General features: G+C 46.9%; 1 protein-coding gene across 1 annotated transcript; it reads right to left on the bottom strand.

Annotated features, from left to right (window-relative positions):
• Window positions 1-235: 235 nt before the first annotated feature.
• On the bottom strand, window positions 236-21724 carry Taf5l (TATA-box binding protein associated factor 5 like). Its single transcript, XM_055617587.1, has 5 exons — window positions 21557-21724; window positions 12134-12278; window positions 8981-9085; window positions 4794-5518; window positions 236-2022 (listed from the first exon to the last, which is right to left on the bottom strand). The coding sequence occupies exons 2-5, from the start codon at window positions 12273-12275 to the stop codon at window positions 1225-1227; spliced, it is 1770 nt and encodes a 589-aa protein (XP_055473562.1). The 5' UTR covers window positions 12276-12278; window positions 21557-21724; the 3' UTR covers window positions 236-1224.
• Between the last annotated feature and the right edge of the window lie 14 nt (window positions 21725-21738).

Raw genomic sequence — 21738 nt, 5'->3', positions numbered from 1 at the left:
CAGCAGCTCACTACCCTGGATGCATTATTACTGCAGATAATGCAACGGAATGCCAGGAACATGATGCAAAGTAAATGAACACCACAGGAGACAAGACCACCACATCTACTCTGTGGCTCATGTGGCCTATATGCTGGCCACTCTCTGAAGAAAGATGAGAGGCACATTTCCAAGACCAGTGGTACACGTGACTATTGTTAAAGTGTAAATGAGATGCCACACTTTTTTTTTTGAAACTAAATACATTTTAATAGAAAACAAAATACAAAATAACTCTTTTCAGAAAACAGAAATATTTAATCCTTTTCCACACATTAGAACTTGCTTTGTCCTTAGAGCATGGTTTGATACTTGTGAGTATGCACTCATGATTCATTCCTGTGCTCACTGCACTGATGCAGTGAGGGGAGGAAGCAGATCATTGAGGGAGACGAAGACACTAAAGCCCCATCTCAGCATTAACAGTCATCTGGAGAGCCAGCATTTCTTAAGTCTATCTTACGACTCATTCAAAACTACTCTTTATCATAATTTTGCTGAGGGTGTAGGGACAGAGCCTTGGGCACCTGCTGAAAGCACCCTCTGCCCACCCATCATGTTTCTTTCCAGGGTAGAAAAGAACTGACACTAGCGCAGCCGCTGAAAGACCTTTCTTGCACTACCACTGCAAGAGCCGATGCTCAGCCACGCTCCCTGCCGCCTGCAGAAGCACATTACCCGGTGTCCAATCTCCTGATACATTCCCTGAACCTCAAAATTCCAAGTAGCACAGCCAGTGCTAGAAGTCAGCCCTGCAGGTGAAGGCAGAGTTGCCTGCTGCCAGTGCAGGGCTTCCCCTTCTCAATAATAGTAATTATTAATTATAATAATAAAAAATCCTGGTTCTATCTTCATGGAAAAGGAAAGACTGCTAGATCCCTTCCTTTCCTAGTTCCTGTTCCCACCTCCTTCAAGGGGTCGCCACAGGAGACACTGCCTACAGCTGCTACAGGGAGAGTTCTGCAACTGTTCGGTACCCACTGGGAAGAGACAGATGCAAAAGCAAGGTGCTGGCATGAAGCCAGGAGGCCTCGAGCCTGACGGCATCCCAGGGCTCAACTGGAACCTTGTGCACCAGAGAGCGTGGGGCAGGGAGGGCTTCTCTGTAAGCACTGATTCCGCTTTAGCAAGTCCTGGACTGTGAGCAGTCTTCTAGCCCCACCAGCCTGCCACCTGGATAAAAACCTAATGTTCTTGATTCTCTTGCGTGACCCCAGTCACCAGGAGGAGGTTGCAGGCCATGAACTGCACGCTCAGAACGCTGCTCACCTGCCCAGTGTACACGCCTACGAGCTCCCCTGAAGAGCCGTCAGCAGGCGTGCTGCAGCAAGTGCCCCTGATGTCCCAGACACGGACAGAGTTGTCCATAGAGGCCGAGGCAACCAGACCACTGTCTGGGCTAAAGGCCAGACTGGTGATACTGTCCGTGTGGCCTCTCAGTTCTTTAAAAAGCGTCCCGGAGGCCAAGTCCCACAACTTTAATCGCTGGTCCTCACCAGCGGACGCCAAGTATTTACCATTGGGAGAGAAGGACAGGGAGAGTACGGGCCCCCGGTGGCCTGTGAAGAGCCGCACTGAGTTCCCCTGCTGGGCACTCCACAGCCGGACAGTTTTGTCAGTGGAACCCGTGGCCAAATAGTTTGAGTTGGGGTGGAATTTAACACAGTCCACATCTGCCAGGTGCCCCGCATATATCCTCAGGGGATACGTCCGATCGAAAGACCACAGCCTGGCCGTCCGGTCATGAGACCCACTGGCAAAGTACAGGCTGTAGGGGCTGATGTCCACGTCCCACACGGGGTAGGCGTGTCCCTGATACAGCACAGTGTTGGTGAAGCTCCCCAGGTCCCAGTACCTGATGGACATGTCTTCAGAGCAAGAGAGCAGCCCTGAGCTGTCTGCGAGGAAGCGGGCGCTGTACACGGGGCCACAGTGTCCCCTCAGGATCTTCATCTCTGTGCCTGCACTGTCCTCCTCATTCTCCTGGAACAGGTGGGTGGGGTGGCAAAACACAAGAAGAAAATATTCAGTGGTCTCACAAGGACAGTAAGGTTAAGAAAAGCAGAGAGCAGGGCCCTGCCTGGGCAGCAGTCTGTCAGAGGGCATTTTCCTCGTGGCCACCCCAGCCAACAAAGCCCAAGCCTAGGCCACATCTGATGAACATCAACACTTCTGTGGGCCTTGATCTTTGAGTGAGGACGTGACTGGGAGGCAAGAGGACGTCACCGCTAACCCTGACGGTGTCTTCTGAAAAGACTGACTTCTAAACTGATGCTGTCCCTAGATTGTCCACGGCACTGTCCTCACCTGTCTGTCAGCTCTCACTACTCTACACCGAGTAAGAACTTGCTGCTACTACCCCATATAATGGAACCGAGAGACAGGCCTGGTAGTGCATACCTGTGATCACGCACCTAGAAAGCCACAGCAGGAAGAGCCTGGGCTCCAAGGCTAGCTGAAACACAAGTGACAGCCTGTTGAGAAGAATCTGAAGGACTTAGCCAAAGTAAAACTCGTGTAGGAACTTTAAGACCGAATATACAGCTACAGCAGACCATGAGTGCCGACAGATCTTAGGGGGAGCATCAAGATTTTGATGTTACAGAGACTTTGGGGATAAAAGAAAGGAAAGGACCAGAGACTGAGAATGACAGCCAGGTGTGGGGGTGTACACCTTCTCTCTCTGTGGAAGAATCTATTGCACTTACTTTTGATGAGCTACGCGGCCTTCTGAGACTGGCTCTCAGGGAGGGGAAGTTTCAAGATTCATGGCTGCATACCATATCATGGCTGGGACAGACCACAATGTTGTTTGCTCACCTAACGAAACCCAGTTAGGACACTTCTACCTTGGGGATGTGATTAATATTCCATTCCCATTCCTGTCCAGGTTCTTCTGTGGATCCACACACATAATTCCCAAGGATATTCAGTGAATAGAACTGTTGAGTCTGAGCACTATTGTCAACATACAGTTCCTCCAGAGTTAAAGCAGAGATCGCTTTTATTTGGTCTTATGGTTCCTCATTTCTTACCACCTAAGCCCTGCAGTACCTTGGCCATATCACTTACTTTTCCCAGCATCATGCCCATAGGCACGTGAGCTTCTAATCCTTCATGATTCTGAATTTCATGGTAAATTCTCTAAGAAAAAATATGTCCACAATTTCAACGGAAAGAGATTAAAACTTCTATCTTGCTTCCCCCTTAAAACGCTCCTTGTCAAAAACCAAAGAAGAAACCATGCCCAGCTGGTAGACAAAAGGATGGAGCACACATATCCCAAGTGGTGTCACCCTAACTCCAGTACTACAGTTCACGCTCAACAGAACAGGCGAAGTCAGCAGCCCTTTACCGCGGGTATGATCTGCGCAGAGACAGTTAAGCAAACCAGCCATTCTTGTGCTGGTGGACTGCCCTCCTGCCACCATGACCACTGAGGCCCACGACATGGGCATCCAGTGGTCGCTTTTCCTCCTTTAGCTCCGCACTCCCCAATCACTGGGTGATTTCTTCTTCTGCTCTGAGCACATATCTGGCGCCGACATCAGCAACAGCCTGTCCTCTGTGCCTCACCACTCCACAGCTCCCGTCACTCTTTATTCCCTTCAGCCCTGGAAGATCCCAGACCCAGGTCTTCAAATAAACTTTCCCATGCCCAAGACCCACAATGCCCTCCTCAAATATTACAAATCTGAATAACCTCCAAAGTTCATAGCAAAATCAGTAAGGTCAGTGGAATTTTTGTACTTCCAGAAAACTGACTAAGTGAGGGCAGTAACCACTCAGCTGAAGGTAGAAGCTACAAGAGAAGTCTGAAAAGTCAACCCAAGTACAACACGCAGTTAGTTACCTGGAGAGCCCTAGAAATTAGACTCTACTGACAACAACAATCCTCACTGCACTGTCTCAGTGACAAGAACCAAAAGTTCAAGGGAAGCATGACTCAGAATGAGGACACCCACAGCATTCTTACTGGCTGTGGCAAATTACCCAGACTGACTTATTTTTCAGTGTTTCAAGCAGGTACAGAACAATTATCTGTCCAAAGTGTTTCAAGACAAAAAAACCACCTGCATGCCATCACTAACAAGACAAACGTCTGGACCCCAGCATTTGTGGGTGATCAAGAGACACTGACCTGAAGGCTGTCTCCCTCAGCCCAAGTTCTTTGACAGCGGCTCCTCTCACTGCTACCCCAGAGCAGCCGCTCACCTGGCAGCAGGTTGCCGCGCTGACCGGGACAGCAGCTTTACATGCCACGGCACTGTCCACACTGGACCACTGTTGGCACACAGAGTCAGGACAGCTGCCTCCCCAGTGTGCGCTAAGCTGGCAAGGCGGTGAAACAACCTAGATTTCTGCAGGGGACCCTGTTTAAATGCAGACCCTGAACTAGCAATTCTGTTTCTCACTCTCTGAACCTGCACAACACGCATTTCAGTGCACATGACAGACAGGTACCGTGAGCCCTAAGTTAACATCAGCTGAAGATCTGTTAATCAGGCTGAGCCGTGTCACCTGCTTTTCAGACAGTGCTAAACACTGCCCGCTCATAAATAATGCTGAGTGTTGGGAGAAGGGCTTTAATGTGCTTTATCAGTCATGGATGGGACACAATGCTCTATCATCTGGCATGAGTCCAGCTTTGGCTGCCCAGGAGGAAACTACAGACTACTGCTTCCTCGAGACAGGTCAGACTTAGGAAGAGCACTCTAACAGGAAGGAGGTACTAGAGTAAGCGGCACCCCTACCTCCTCTTCCAGAGTGTCACAGGCTAGACGGATTCGGGATGTGTCCACATGGTGGGGCTCTGATTTCAGCTTTTTGGACCGCAAGCTCCAGAGCTTTATGCAGGAGTTGTCAAAGCCAGCAGCCAGCAGCTTGCTGTCAGAGGAGATCTCGGCGGTGTTCAGCAGCTGCTCCGTGTTGTGGAAGGCATAGAAGCAGATGGTGGTGAGGGAGGGGGGCCCATCCTTGACCCGCCTGATGCTCTCCTGTAGGACTTCCAGGGCGGCCTCATTCTGCAGAAGAGGGCTGGGCACCTCTGGCGGCTCCAGGCTGCTGTTCTCAGGGCGGGAGGAGCCACCGCTGGCGTAGAGCTGGTAGTCCGTCCTCTTGGCAGGCTGCACGTCCAAGTGAATGTGCACGGCGAGCACCCTGCACAGGGCAGTGTTGTTGTCGCTCTGGAGGTAGCGGATCAGGTAGTTGTAGCTCTCTTCCTGGAGACGGACCACATACTTGTTGTCCAGGAAGGAGCGGAGCTGGAAGTTGGACAGGATGTCCTGGATGGTCTGCGTGGTCTGCAGCTGCTCAATGATGTCCTTCTGACTTGCATTCTGCAGGAACATCCCATGGAAGCGGCTGTAGAAGCTTTCCACTGTGCTCTTGGGGCCGCTCTGGACCAGGCTGAGGTGGAGGTACACAAAGAGGGGGTACAGGAGAGGCAGAACCTCACGGCTGTACTGGGAGTCAGAGTCTGCAATGACAAACAGGAGAACTCACACTCAGTAACACCGGAGACACAGCGGCTCCTCTGAGAGCCAATTACCCAACACTTCCTGCCCACACAGAACCTAGAGCCTCAGAGCCGACTAAGCAGGGAAGAGCAGTCGGGAGGTACAGTCACGGTGGGGGAGCTGGCCATGCTGTATGAAGGCTCGGCAGCTGTGGTTAGGATACCACCCAGCAACTTCCTCATTATCACCTATGCTTCAGAGAACCTTAGATAGATAGGCTCTAGGCAGACTTGAGTTCTTCATAAAGACTTTCGTCTTGATAAGCTTCACACCAACACAGGTATGCTCACAATCTCCTGGGTAGCAAGCTAGGGGTGGTGGTGCATGCCTGGAATTCCAACACGCAGGGGGCGGGCAGATCTCTGTGTTTGAGGCCAACCTGATCTACAGCGTGAGCTCCAGGCTGGCCAGGGACACACAGTTAAAACCCATCTCAAAAATCTTCTGGATGGCACTTAGCCTTGGATATGTGAGTACTGAGGCCAAAGTAAAATCAAAGCTCATTGGCTATCTGGGCTGGTCTGTCCTATTTGATGACAATATCCATTCAAAGCGTTTACTTCTCTGGTGAAAAATAGGAAACTTCCCTTCCCTTTCGCAGTAAAAATTACAAATACGTTTTTTGTTGTTGTTTGTCATTGAGACCACTCACTCACTAGTCTGGAACTTTAATGTTATGAAAGAAACTTTGAGGGCTAGTAGAGATGGCTCAGAGGTTAAGAGCACTGGCTGTTCTTCCAAAGGTCCTGAGTTCAATTCCCAGCAACCACACGATTACTCACAACCACCTAGAACGAGATCTGGCGCCCTCTTCTGATAGGTAGGCACACATGCAGGCAGAACATTGTCTACGTATCTACATAAATAAGTCTGCACTGCCATGCCCAGCTAGGCACAAGTTAAAGAAAGACCGAATGATCGAAAGATAGAGAGAGACAGAGAGAGAAGCTTTGATAAAGAATGCTGAGTATGTATGCAGGCTGAGGACAGCGTGTGTGTGAGCAGGGCTCTGCAGATCCAGTGTAGGGGCAGAGGGCAGGCAACTCACAGCACAAATACTGTACAAGTGAAGCAGGCCCATGCTGCTCAGAGCCACAGCAGCCTAGACACTTGAGGGCACAGCAGAGTTTGGCAAAATCCACCTGCTCCGGCCCTTTACTGTGAAGTTTACTACTGTTTGTAATGCTTTATTGTAATGAGTTTGGATTTTGTACAGAGCTATCCCACTCAGGAGGGACCTAGGTAAATGTTACCTAGGTAAGATGTTATCATCAAGATGTGCAGCAGTATGCATTCCAACAACCCTAATCAATGTGAGGAGGCCTTGTCAAGAAAGCACCCCCGCTGTGATCAAATCATTCAAATATTATTCTATACCTTCCATCCTAGAGTCATTTATCATGGAGCAGACCACATTCTAGGTGCCCTCCAGGTACAATTACACGCGTGTGGCTAAACTGTGTCTATTCCTCAATGGATGGGATACTTCACAAAGGTAACAGTTATCACACTACCATCACCTAACCTGACAGGCCGCAGGGCAGTGCTTAGCCTACTACGTACATGCTGACTGGATGAAAAGCAGGCTGGAAGACATTCCCCATTATAAAGCAAGAGAACTCCACTGTAGAGCAAGATAAAACCATTTCTATGATGGAGTTTATCTTTTCAGTTTAAACATAATGGATGCCTTTTACTAAATCTTTACTTTCTATAATAGCTTGACCCTCCCCCAACACTAGATCATGCAAACACAGGCTCTTTGTTACTGGGTCAAGGAACAAGAGTGTGATCTACACACGGATGGAGACTTGACTTCAGTCAGTTTCCTCATATGCATCTTTATTTAACATAAAAGCTCACTTAAGGGGAAAATTATTTAAAGTACTTATTTGCATTTGTGTGTACATGCAAGCTACATCTGTGTGGCCACGGAGGCCAGAGGCAGGTGTGGAATCTCTTGGAGCGGGGTTACAGGCAGCTATGAGCTACCCAATGGAGGTGCTGAGAACCAAATTCAGTTCCCATGGAAGAACAGTAAGGACTTTTTACTGCTCACTGAGCCATCTCTCCAGTACTCCAAGTATTTATTTTTTTTTGGGTTAATCACTGTTTTGTTTTGTTTTAGAACATAGCTTTTAAATTTATTTTAGAAACGATTATGTGCATGCGTGTTTTGCCTGCATGTATGTCTGTGCATGTTTTTATTTCTTATCAAGTGCTTACAAAAGGGACTCAACAAGACTCTGATTATTACTCAGCGTCAACCTGGTTCTCTTACTGGAACTCCTCAACTTTAGGTTAATACTGATTATCAGGACCAGGAGACATGTTTGCTTTAGCTGTCCAACCTGCCGCTTCACCTCACATGCAAAGACACAGAGGTTCCCAAATAGGGTAAACAGCTCTTCTTTAGCAACTGTTTTTAAAAACTCACATTTATGAGTAAGGAGAGAATGGAACACATCTCCATTGATTTTGTGTCTCTGGTTATGCTACTACCTATGGCCTGCCTAAATGACAACAGCTTAACTTCTTCACCCCTTACAAGCACTACTCTGAGAGACAATGTACATTTCAAAGTCATGTCACTTCAAGTACTCTTTTCTCCACGGCTGATCTAACTTTCATTTATTCAGCAGAAGTCATAAATCACTGTGCCAAAAGCTATAGGAAAAGGGAGAATAAGACACGCAGAGTATTCGCTCTAGCCTTGTAACCTTTAACCTCAATGTCTAACTCTCACAGAAATTACATTTGCACAAGAACTATTTTAGAAGTGTGGTGGCACAGGTTTTCTCATTTTTCTTTCTCCCAGAGCTAGGGTTTCTCTGTGTAGTGCTGGCTGTCCTGGACTCACTTTGAAAACCAGGCTGGCCTCGAACTTACAGAGATCTGCCTGCCTCTGCCTTCCCAAGTGCTGGGATTTCAAGTGTGTGCCACCATGCCAGGCTTGCTTTCTTTCTTTCTTTCTTTCTTTCTTTCTTTCTTTCTTTCTTTCTTTCTCTCTCTCTCTCTCTCTCTCTCTCTCTCTCTCTCTTTCTTTCTTTCTTTTTTTTTTTTTTCCAAGATAGGGTTCTCTGTGCAGTCCTGGCTACTCTGGAACTCGCTCTGTTCAGGCTGGCCTGGAGCGCACAAAGCTATGATTGCCTGTGTCTGCCAAATGCTGGGATTAACGCCACCACTGCCCGGCTATGGCACAGGTTTTTAATCACAGCACTCAGGAGGCACAGGAAGGTGGATCTCTGAGTCTAAGGCCAGCTTGGTCTACAGAGTTTAGGGATAGCCAAGACTACACAGAAACTCGTCTTGAAAAAACAAACACATGAAAAAGGTAAATGACTCTTAAAAACCTAACACCACACTTATACAAGAGGTTCTGAGGGACAGCTACTCTTTTTGGTTTCTTAAAGAGGACTTACCAGTGAGAAAGCTCCTCAGTCGTCCAAACTGTACTTCATATTGTTGGGGTTCCGCCTGGCAAGGGGCTGCAGACACCGCATTGGCACAACCAGATTCTGACTGGACTAAAGAGGATACACAGACAGAGGCAGGAATGCAGTTACTATATATCACCCAGAAGGAGAGAGAGGGCAGAGAGGCCAACGGCGTCTCTGAGGCTCTAGGGTCCTGGCAGACCAGGCAGGCTGGTAACACTTGCCTCCCTCCTCTAACACCGCACTACCAGCATGGCGGAACAGACAGCTAGAGAGCACAGGGTGCACAAGTCAAGATAAGATAGGCACAGAGTACTCCTGGGGTTTATCAGGAGATGTCTAGCCTATGCTGACAGGTTACGCCGTGCCTGGGTCTGTCAGGTCTCGCCTTCCAGCTCAGAGAAACATTTTTTTTTTAAAGATTTATTTATTTATTACATATACAGTGTTCTGTTTGCATGTACACCTGCGTGCCAGAAAATGGCATCCAATCTCATGAGAGGTGGCTGTGAGCCACCATATGGTTGCTGGGACTTGAACTCAGGACCTCTGGAAGAGCAGCCGCTGCTCTTAACCTCTGAGCCATCTCTCCAGTCCCCTGAGAAACATTCTTTATTCATTTCTGATCACATAACTCCAATTTCTGAGGTTCCTGATTTCAAAGCTGGATCTTCTGAAACTGTTAAATCTTTTCTCTATACTTCATATTTTTGCTTTACCTATTGGAAGGTTTCTTTAACTTACAATCCCTTACCTGCTCCCCTTTTTTTCAGGATAAGGTTTCTCTGTGTAACCTTGACTGTACTAGAACTTGCTCAGTAGATCACGCTGGCCCTGAACTCAAAAGATCCCTGCCTCTGCTTCCCGAGTGCCAGGATTAAAGATGTGTGGTCCCTTGCTTGGCCTAATTTTCACTCTTTGTTGATTTTCTTTTTTGTTATTGTAAATAAAAAAATAAGTCCGTGTTGGGCTATATAATGTTTATTATTAGCCCTATGGTTATCACAGCAGTTTTATTTATGACAGAGGGGAAGAGAGGAGGAAGGAAGGCATGACAGGTTAGGTGCAGAAAAAAACCACGTGGGCAGGGAGAAAGAACTCCAATAATGGCGTGGAAAGGCCCAGATGAAGAATATAAGCAAGTACCCAGGGATTATGTATGGAAAGTAGACCAGATGAGAATGGTTAAGGCATTGGATAGGGGCTGGGAGATGGACGGTGAGGTTATTGAGACAGTGTAAATGAATATCTGACCGGCCCAAAGTAAATAAGGCGATTATAAAATCTAGCAGGTGTCTGTGTTATTATTTGTGATAGCGGTTAGCTAATACCACCATGATAATCTTGGGGTTAATAATAAACATTATATAGCCCAAAACTCATTTATTTTTTTATTTACAACAATACATTTTTATATATTTTTTGTCAGAGGAGTAAAGTACTAATTTTGGTTCACGTTCCTTTTTTTTTTTTTTTAAATCATCATCCACTTGGTATTAAGAGAAATTCTGAAAACTTTCTTTCCCCCTGAGCAGCACCATTTCCTTATCTATGACTCCCAGAGAAACATTTCCCCTAGGGCCAAAGCCCCTGGATGTGGACAGGGCACAACAGGGTAAGAAGAATGTGGCCCATCACTTAGGGTGAATGGAGTTTCCCAGAGTGTCTTTGAGATCTGGGCTGGTCAGAACCTAGCAACAGCTGCTCACCTGCCTTCCTGGGGAATGAGGCTGGGTGCAGTGTTCTGGGAACTGACAGAAGCAGTAGCTCAGAGTCTAGTCTGTCTCACTGTGTAGTGGGCAAACATGCTCCTTTTGAGTCTTTACTTTCTTTTGCTGATAGGGTCTCATCATGTCACTAGAGACAGGGAGGTAACTGCTCACCAGGGGATCCCAGAAGGGCCAAGTGGGCCTTAAAGAATCACGGAGGTAGACTTCTGAAGCCAAGGCTCTCATCTCAAGGAGCTCTTCAGGTTCAAACATCTCACCACTTTCTCCATAGCAAAGGCAGTCTACCCTTAAAGCAAAACAGGCCACTGACTGACAGCCTGTGAAGAGGGCTGAGGACGTGCTGCTGCTAGGATGGAACAGCGGCAATATGTCTGAGGAGAGCAGAAGTCCAGGAACTTAGAGAGAGAAGGAGCCACTGAGTATGTGAAGGAGAGAGAGCTGGGTCCCGCAAACAGCGAAAACTCCATACCGCACAGCCATTAGAGCCCTTCAGTCACCTCACTTACGGATAAACCCAGACATCCAGTGTAAGACCATCAAGCGAGGCATAGAGGCATATACCTGAGGCTTGCTGATAGTTCAAAGGCCAGACTGGGCCTTTGAGAACCTGTTTCATGAAAACCAGAGGGAAGCAGTACAGAAAATCTGTATCACATAAACCCTGAACTCACAAAATAGCTAGATGAAAACCTTTGCGTGTGTAACAATAGCCTCATATTCCTGGTGGAGTCACACTTCCCTCCTGGTTAAAATTTCCCCACGGCTAGTAGCTTAGTCTGGAGTGGACCTCACTCTGTAGCCCAAACTGGTCTCAAACTCATAGCAACCATCCCATTTTGGCCTCCTAAGTGCTTGGATTAAAAGTATGTCCAGGGTTCCCCCCCCAACCACCAAGACAGGGTTTCTCTGTGTAGCCCTGGCTGTCCTAGACTCACTTTGTAGAACCAGGCTGGCCTCAAATTCACAGCGATCCGCCTGCCTCTGCCTCCCAAGTGCTGAGATTAAAGGCATACACCACCACACCCAGACCAGTGCCCAGTTTTGAAATAGGACTTCAAAACAAAAGAATCTCAGAAGTTCTTATTAATACCAGTATTTTCAACCATCAACCCTATAGTATGCACCCACCTTGTAGACCTGGCTTCCAGGAGCAAAGTTCTATCCTAGCAGAGAATCTACCATTCTGGGTCTTGTAGAGTAAAAAGCTGCATCAGGTACATATAGAGCAATCAGTCTGAACCCTCTAGGGAAGGACATAGAGCCCGGCCCCAGAAGCTCAGAAGTCTAGCGAGCACAGCTCCACAGGACCCCTTGGAGCTGCTCGCTGAGGTCTGGCAGCCTCCCCTTTGCTGAGAACCCAACGAGCAATGGCAGCTCATGTTCCAGGCCAGCCACAGGACCCTGATACCTGTGAGGTTGGCTGCCATCTCCTCAGGGGTCTGGGATAGTCTCAGGCCTTGCTTCAAGGGGCCTTCTGAGTCCACGTACTGGCGGCGTTTGAGGTAGCAGGACACTGCCACCTGGACCTGCTCCGTGCGCACTCGTTTCATGACCTATGGAGAAAGAACACAGGAAGCGGACTGTATGGGATGGCAGAGGCATCAGATAGCTGGAAAGATGGATACCAAAGTGACCAGTGAGGATACAAATCTGGGTTCCCTAATTATGAACCTGGTATTCTCTCCCATTTTATCTATTTTTCTGAAGGCCACAGAGCGGTTTCTTTGACAGAAAACATGGAAATAGCATGGGTACCACACCCCGCAGATTACTAACACTGTTATTCAACCAGCTCTGCCAGCCTTTTCATTACTGCTCTTAGCAGCAAACAAGCAGGCCGATGTGAATCTCGCCATGTCTGCTGCTCTGTGAGAAAGCTGTTCAACAGCAGCACGAGAACAAGTACACTAAAAGCTCAGTAGGAGGCAGAAGACCGAAGGCCCAAGAAGCCCAGGGTAAGCACAAGCTGCCAAGGTGAGAGCCTGCTCATGGGAGGCACTTTTGTGTGGCTCTAGGGAGAGACCAAGAGACCTGCATAAGCCCACAGGTCATTCGGTCTTTGAGACAATGTTGGTTGATTTGTAGTCCAGCCTGGCCTTAAACTCATTGAAATCCACCAGCCTCAGCCTCCAAGTGCCAGGATTAAAGATATGCAACCATACCCAGTTCATAGTTCTTTGTTTTGTTTTTCTTCAAGACAAGGCTTCTCTGTGTAGCCCTGGCTGTCCTCAAACTCAGAGATCTGCTTGCCTCTGCTTCATTCAGGCTAGGATTAAAGGCGTGGGCTACCACACCCGGCTCAGACCATAGTTCTTAACAGTCAAAAAGAGGTGTCACCTGCCAGGTGTGCTGAGACATACACACCTTTGATCCCAGCACTAGGGAGCAAGAAGAGGGAGGTAGTCTACAGAGTGTTTACCAGGATAGCCTGGTCTACACAGAGAAACCTGTCTGGAAAAACAGACAGATGCAATAGTGTCACCTGAAGTTGAGGATTTAAGCAATGGGTTTCCTAAATCAAAGTATTCATAATTGTTCAAACCATGGACACAGATGATCAAAGCAGAAAGCGGTGGCCTGAACATGTGTTACAACGAATCAATAAACTGTTGTAAGAAAGGAGAGTGGTGGGCAGTAACCTGGACAAAACAAATAATTTTCTGAATAATTTAAGCTCAGTTAGGCTTTCAAAAAAGTGAGTGAAAGGCCTTTTTTCTGTTCCTACCAAATTTAGAATGCACAGGAACCCCTATGATTGTCATGGCCTCAGACGTTACTTTGCCAGAAATAAAGAAACTGGAGGACAGAGATGATTAAGGAAAGGAAACGAGTTTGCCAGGTTTCACTCTTGTCCAGCTTGAGGCTCGGTTCCAGCAAAACAAGTCTCTTTGTCTCACGGGCAGATCTCCGCCTCAGGACCCCTTCCCCATACTCCCTTCTCATCACTCATGCTCCCCTCTGCCTGTTGAGTGTGTTTAAAGAGAAACGTGGCCAGACAGATTGCTCGGCCAGTGGAAGCACTTGTCACAAAGCCTGATGATCTGAGATTTAGGTCCAGAACCCAGGTAAAAGTGAAAGCGAACCAACCTCCAAGTTGTTCTCTGACTTCCACAAACACGCTGGCACATACCCTTCTTGTTTAAAACCAAAAACCAAAGAAAAATATAACCCTGTTAGGAGAAAACCCTGTTTTCTTCCATGGTACACTGGGAAGGCGCCATGAGCTTCTGTTAACCCATCATCCTCCTGTAACCAACCCTAATGAAACTCACTGGTCCCTTCAAAAACTACTGAAGATAAGAAAGTAGAAGGGAAACCCAGTTGAGGAGAGAAAGGAGATCTGCGGGAATGGGAGAGAAAGCAATGAGGAAGTGAATAAGATCAAACTCATTATCTGTATGAAAATGTCATACCAAAACCATAATGTTTTATGAACCCAATTTGTATCAGTCAGGATTTCTAGCATAACAGATCTTACAGAATGAATCTCATACAGAAAAAAGGTGATTTACTAGATCAACTTACAGGCTGTAGTTCAGCTAACCCAACAACAACTGCCCATGAATGAAAGGTCTAAAAATCAGGAGCTGTTCAAGCTAGATGCTTCAGTAGGTCTTCAGCATACACCCCAATTCCCAAAGAAGCAGATGGCTAATGCCAGTGAAGGAAAGGACTCACTAGCAAGGCAAAGACAAGCAGGCCAAGAGCAAGAGCCTCCTTCTTCTATGTCCTTATAGGACAGCAGGTGTGGCCCAGATTATAGGTGTGTCTCCCCACCTCAAAGATCCGGAGCAGAGTGGATCTTTCCACTTTGTGGTTTAACTAAAAAATCCCTCACACTTGTGTGCCCAGCCATTTTTGGGTTTTAGTTAATTCCAGATATAGTCAACACGACAACCAAGAATAGCCATTACACCATAATGTTTTATGCTATTATAATAAAAACACTAAACAACTGTCACATTTTCTTCTCCAGGGCCAAAACACAGTGTCCACTCTAGAATGCATACAACACAGATAAGTGTGCCTGTCAAAGTAGCTTTCTTTAAACCAAGGGCCAAACCCTATGCAGCCCAGCTTCTGACCAGACCAGCATGGAGCTACATTTCTGACTACTTAGGGCTGTGTTTAGTTTCAAGTTTTACTCATATGAATCAGCTTTCTACTTTGTTACTTGTATTTAAAAAAAAAAAAAAAAATTAAAATTTCAGTTTTTTTGTTTTCTTTTTTTTTCTTTCTCCAGGCAGGCAATGATGGTGCACACCTTTAATCCCAGTACTCAGGAAGCAGAGGCAGGAAGATCTCTGAATTCCGGGACAGCCAAGGTTACACAGAAAAAAATCCTATCTTGAAAAGCTAAAAAAACAAACAAACAAGCAAAAGATAAACAAAAACAACCTTACGGGGCTAGAGAGATGGCTCTTGGTTAAGATTTGTATTGTCTTGTTCTTCCTAGAGGACCTGAGTTCAATTCTCGGCAACCACATGGTGGCTCACAACCATCTATAATGAGATCTGGCGCCCCCTTCTGGCACGCAGGTGTACACGCAGATAGAGCACTCCTACACATAAAATAATTTTTTTTTTTTTAAATCTTTACAGAAATGTTTTTTTCCCCCCGACTCACGGTTTCTCTGTGTAGCCTTAGCTGCCCTAGAACTCTCTCTGTAGATTAGGCTGGACTCAAAATGTTTTCTTTAATTAAAAACTGTGTATGAATGTTTTGTCTGCATGTGTATGTATGCCCAATTCTTGTGCCACTGGATGCCCTGGAACTGGAGTCACAGATGGCTGAGCTGCCACATAGGTGCTGGGAAGCAAACCCAGTCCTTTGGAAGAGCATTCAGTTCCCTTCACTGCTGAGCCATCTTTCTAGCTCTTATCTTTCTCTATAAATACTTTTCAAGACGTTTCCTCTAATTGTTCTCTTTCTGCAATTCCTTTCAGTGTCTTGTGCATGAAAAGCCAAGCACATTTTTCCTGGTTACCTGGCTTACACACTATTTCTAGAGTATCTGTAAATGTCTTTTTCCTTCTGAACCGATTTGTGAGATATTCTGAAGACCAACCCTCCAATTTTCTTGAAAATCACATAACTGGGAAAACTGGCAGGACTGGAGTCACATGGACAAAAGCAGATACATTTACGGATAAAATATTACTGACCCCATCTATGCATTTCACTCCTGGAATATCACAAGGAGCCCAAGACATTAGCCAGAAAGGAGGGGCAATGAGTATGTCAAGGCTGTAATTTGGTCATGTGACAAAAAAGCATGAATAAAATCCCCAATACCAATTTTTCTTTTCATTTATTTATTATTTTTATTTTCATTTACTACTGATGACCTATTTTAATTAAGTTTTTATTTTTTTATTTTTTTATTGCTAGTACAAGGGCCTTGACACTTTAGCGAGGACTTTCTCTTGTCCAAGTGAGGCCAAACTATCATTTCTCTGTGGCTACTATTCAGTGTAATCATTCACTCTGATCAGTGGTTCTTCATGGCTCACCCGGCCATACATGAACCCTGGCAGAGGGTTTGTGTATGAACAAGTAATCCCAGCCCTGGAGATTCTGATTTAGAGGGGGAAAAGCACACACACATAGCTGTTATGACTCCATGACCCCTTTCCATGTGTGACCTGATCAGGATGGTCAAGATACCCACAGCCTTGCCTACATCATCCTAACCTGCTGCTGCTTTCCAGAGTGCCCAGTTTCAAACCCTGTTAAACTAGTCCAATTCTACACTTCAAAAACTAAGAAACTCCAGGTTTTCCTCTGAGACTTTGGTGACAGGGACTAGGTACTTGTACCTATGTGAATTCACAAGCATTCCCACCAATCCTCCCCCAACCCCCTTTTTTCAAGAGAGGGTTTTTCTGTGTAGCCCTGGCTGTCTTGGACTCAAGAGGTCCACCTGCCTCTGGCCTCTGCCTGAGAGCTGGGATTAAAGGCACGTGTGACCACCACCTGGCTCCAACCAAGCCCTTCTGACAGGAAAACAAAGAACTCGAACGGCCTGTGAGACTCAGACAACACGGGAGAGCAGACCTTGGGATGAGTGTCTTTGAGACAGGACAGTACATATGTGTCTGCAGATATAGACTGCAAGAACTTACTCTAATCATTTGAAGTAGGGACTGTTTGAATGCAACTGCCTTTGCTCTAGGACCCTGAGGATAGGTGAGCCAGCTTCTGGGGCAAGGACTTCAAGGCAGAAACTCAGTAGGAACTGTGTTTATAGCCCACGTGGAACACAAAATACCACACCCATGATTCAATCAGCTTAGCTGGTTCTATTCTGATGCACGTATTTCAAGCAAAATATTGCATCAGAGAAACTGGCTTTCTATGGCAAAATATTTATAAATGGACCTGTGTGTACATGCACACCCTTCCAAGTCTCTTACGGCTCAGATGAGACCCAGCAATTTTGGTCATAATTTTCACCATTTTCCAATGATAATAGAACTAATAAAGGAATTTGGATATAATTACACAATCTTTTGTTAAAATTTCAAGACTTCTCAGTTTTCAATTTGCACAGAACTGATGCCAAATACCCTTCTCCTCCTGCATCTTAATGGATGCTTCTGTTCCACCAACAGTCAACAAAGTTGCAATGTAAAATCTTACATAATCGCTCCAAGTAATCACCAGGAAGGACAAACCGTAGACTCCTCTTACTTCCCTAAGATGAGGCTCTAGAGTAGGCCCTGGTAACCCCAGTCCATCACTGAACACTGCATCTCAGCCTCCCCCACTTACCACCAAATACAACAGGTAGAGAACCAAGTCTACCAAGGAAGCCAAGTAGCAACGTCTCAGCTCGGTGAGATGCCAAACCCCTCCTATATAGACATAATTCATTCTGTTAGAATGGAAGCTTCAAGAAGGATGAGGTCAAGGTAAATCCAGGGAATCTAACACCTACACAATCAAATTAGCTTGATAAGAGTTACTGACCATGGGGCAATTTTAGGGGTATGGAAAGCTGAGTATTCTTTCTAATCGTGAACTTACACTTTAAAAAGTCTGGAACTAAGGGGGTTTAGCTCAGTGACAGAGCAAGGCCCTGAGTTCAGTCCTCAGCTGGGGTTAATTCTGGAATTTTATCCTTTTGTTTGAGACATCAGATAAGAACTTACTAAAGGTACTCAATCTAATCTACCCTCCCTTTGGTTTGTTATGGCAGGGTTTTTGGTTTTTTGGCAGGGTCTCAGGTAGCCCAAGTTGGCTCTACATTCTCTGAGGATGAACTTGACCTAACTCAGGATCTCCTGGCCTCACCTCTCAAGTACTAGAATAACAGTAAATGCCACCACATGGGGCAAGAGCGCTGGAGCCACTGAAGACACTTTTGTGTCCCCCACACCCTCCTCTCCTTATGATTGCTGGCTGGAGTTGGGATTTAAGACGGAACATAAATCTTAGATTGGTAACACTGAATAAAGCTGACTGATGCATTCCTATTCTGCTTACTGGCTTCAGAAAGGACAGGGAACATGAACTGTACTCTGGTTTAAAAGTGTGAGCACTGTCTAGTTTCTGCTTGGACTTATTTTAGGCTTATGACCTTTTGTGATTTCTAGGAACCAAGAAAGCCACAAGTATTTTATATCTACTTCAATACTGCTTTGTTTTTTTTTTAATAATGTGTGTGTGGGGGAAGGAGATCTAAATTGTCTTGGTTCCTTTTCTATTACCATGAAGAGAAACCATGACCAAGTCAAGTTATCAAAGTAAGCACTGGGGGAGGAAGGTTGTTGAAACGCGATTTCTCTGCAGCCCTGGCTGTCCTGTAATTTACTTTGTAGACCAGGCTGGCTTCAAACTCTAAGACATTCACCTGCCTCTGCCTCCCGAGTGCTGGGATTAAAAGCCATCACCACCACCTGGCAAATATAATCAGAAGCTTGTTTCCTGTTTCAGATTGTGGGTCTATGACTACTATGGTGAGGGGCATGGCAGCAAGGAGCCAAGCAAGGCACAGCACTAGAGCAGTAGCCGAGACTGGACCAGACATGGGCTTCTGAAATCTCAAGGCCAACCATCAGTGACATTCCGCCAACAATTTCACCAAGGGACTAAGCATTCAAATGTATAAACCATACTGGGTAGTCCTGGTTTGTGGTAATGCCCATGGGAGGCTGGCCAGCCTGATCTATACAGCAAGTCCCAGGACAGCCAAGGCTATGTAGAGACCTTGTCTCAACAGAAACAAACAACACACACACACACACACACACACACACACACAAAATATGTGTCTATGGGGCCATCATCATTCAAAACACCATAGATATAAAACTTCATTTACACAGAAGGGCATACCAAGCTAAATATCAAATTGTGGTACAATTTTGCCCCTATTTATAAACATCTTAAAACACCAGTATGTATGATCAAGTAAACTGTATGTACTATCAAATTCTATTTTCCAGCTGGGTATCATGGCAATTTTAAATCTGAGCACTAGGGAAGCACAGACAGGAAAACCACTGCAGGTGAGTCCCAGGCCACCCAAGGCTAGATACATGGTGAGACCAGGACTCAACCCCCCCCCCAAAACAAAACAAAACAAAAAAAACCAAGCCAAAATGGACATATTATTGACTTTCCACAGTACTTAACCTTATGTACCAAGTCACCACAGATAACTTTACAATTTTTGGGGGTGGGGGGTGGGCATTAGGGGTTAAGCCTACGGCTTCCCACATTGGAGGCAAGCATTCTACCATCTAGCTGTCCTCAGTCCACATCCACTGTTCTTGCTGGAAGTCCCAGTCCAAGCTATCAATATGCACTCTTCATTCACCACCGACAGTACTGTTTTGCTTTGTTTCTGAGTCAGTTGGTGGCCTAAACTCCGTACATAGCCAGCCTGACCTTGAACTTTCTAACCCCTTGCCACTGCCTCTCTTGCCCTGGGATCACAAGAATGAACCACCATTTCCAGATTATCTTCTGTGTGCTCCGTGTGACCTGTACCTGTGCTGACATACGACACAGCAAGCATCAGTGAACATTTGTTGTTTTGTTCATATAACTGATTTGGTGAGACTGAATCCAAGCCCCAAAAGCACCACTGGGCTTGCTTCAGCCGGGTATGCCCTCCCAAAGATCCATTTGGTGTTGGAGAAGCACCCAGGTGTGCCTGGTGGCGGTGACAGCTGCTAATCACAAAAGACTTACTGGAGGAACCTGCCTTGTAATCTGGTACAACATACACCAAAACGTGGTAAAACCTATAGTTCCTACATCTTATTGAGTGCCCTCTAAACTTTCAAATTTACATTAAAAAGCCCATCTGTACTAAGCTAGAGACAGAAGTGGGGATGGCATTCTCTAACCAACAGCACTCTGCTACAGGCATTCTTTCCAAAAAGCCAACATAATGCACTCAGCTTCAAACTTACTGCTTCCACTGTAGGCTAGAACAAACCATGTCACTTTGAGGTTGCTCGGAACTGCCTGTTTACCACTTAAACCAATTTTTGTTCTCACTTTACTGTGTGTGTGTGGGGGTCCTCACCTTTCATGTAGGCTTTGGCCAATCCTTCTCCAATGGATGGAGGCATCCTCACAAACTCACCTGGCTTGAACAAATCTTGATGCTCAGCCTGGCTATCTCTTCTTCCCGTGGCTTCCTCATCTTTGTCCTTCCACCCTGAGCCTGGAGCACCATCACAGTATATATGGTATTACTGTGTTTCCTGCACCACCGTTGACACCTATGTTTATTTAATGTATTTCACTGCTAAGGAGGACACCACCTTCACTGCTTCCCAGACTATATCTCCTTTACCCTCACAGCTCTGTTAGGCAGTTAGTATTCCTCAGACAGGAAAGCTGAGGCCCATAGTGGTCCAAGTCATGGAGGTCCTAGATGGGACCTCAGGTTGTCCGGATGAGTGTCTTTACAGCACCCCATGCTCTACCGATCCCACACTGGCCTCAGGGGAGCACTGGGCAAGCTCACTGATGATGCTCTGACAATGAGGGCCTGGAAAGCTAGGCACCTGAGACGCCGGTGGCTACATGGAAACATAACTTCAAGTACTGTACGATGAACAGTGCTGCCACCACACAAGACCAAGCTAGAACAAGCCAGAAAAAAGGCAAAGCCGGTTCTTTTGTCCTCAGGTGTCTTCCACAGACTTGCATACGGAGTGCAGAAACAACAAAAACAATCAGGTACTGAGCAGCCAGGGGAGGTCTTCACCTCTCCGCACAGTGACAGAAGTATACAGAAATCTCACAGTTCCAAGACTGTCCCCAAACACGGGAACCTGATTGATTGATTATTGGTGGCAAAATGCCGAAAGCCGACTTTTCGGTTATTCTGGTTTAATATTCGCTTTATAATTCGTAAAACCAGATCCATGTGTTTGTCTGTAAATGTACCTATATATCTAGACCAAGTCTCACTCTGTAGCGTAGCCTGGCCCAGAACTCACTTGGCTGACCAGGGTAGCCACGAATTCGCAGCAATCTTTCTGCCTCAACTTACAGAGTGCTGGGATTACAGAGTGCGCCACCGCTACCAGCTAAGGCTAGCCTGAAACCACCATCCCATTGCACAGGAGGAGAAACCGAGGCAGCTGGCTAGCTACAGGGCGGCAATCCTAGTCTCTGCGGTCAGCGACTCCATCCGTGACATCCAGTCCCTGCGAGTCTAAGCGGCCAAGAAGTGGGTAAGCTGGAGGAGGCGGGCCCCTACTTCACTTTCCGGCGGGGCGGGCCGGGCTGGAACTGCGAGCCCCGGGCGAGCCCCGCGGCCGTCCACCTGCGGGTCCGGGCGGGGTGCGGGGGCCCACTCACCTCTCGACGCCGGAGCCACAGCGCCTGCGAGGGCCGCGGGGCCGCGACCGCCGGCGCCAGCCGCGAGCCGGCCGTCGGCCGCCCACTTCCGCCGAGCGCCCTCGAGAGCTCGCGGTTGGCTCCGCGCGAGGGCGCCCGGCGGGGCCGCGGGGTCTCCAGGCGCGTGCGGCCGGGGCCGCCAT

Source organism: Psammomys obesus, unplaced genomic scaffold (genome assembly GCF_907164565.1).
Source record: "Psammomys obesus unplaced genomic scaffold, mPsaObe1.curated_primary_1811, whole genome shotgun sequence".
Classification (NCBI taxonomy): domain Eukaryota; kingdom Metazoa; phylum Chordata; class Mammalia; order Rodentia; family Muridae; genus Psammomys; species Psammomys obesus.
The sequence above is the reverse complement of the archived record's forward strand: the minus strand, read 5'-3'. Positions and strand labels throughout refer to the sequence as shown.

Coding starts and splice junctions, on each gene's coding strand:
- Taf5l (XM_055617587.1), bottom strand. CDS start 12,275: ATGAAACGAGTGCGCACGGAGCAGGTCCAGGTGGCAGTGTCCTGCTAC. Junction 5,519..8,980: donor ACTGAGGAGCTTTCTCACTG/GTAAGTCCTCTT, acceptor TTGTCATTGCAG/ACTCTGACTCCCAGTACAGC. Junction 2,023..4,793: donor GTGACACTCTGGAAGAGGAG/GTAGGGGTGCCG, acceptor CACCTGTTCCAG/GAGAATGAGGAGGACAGTGC.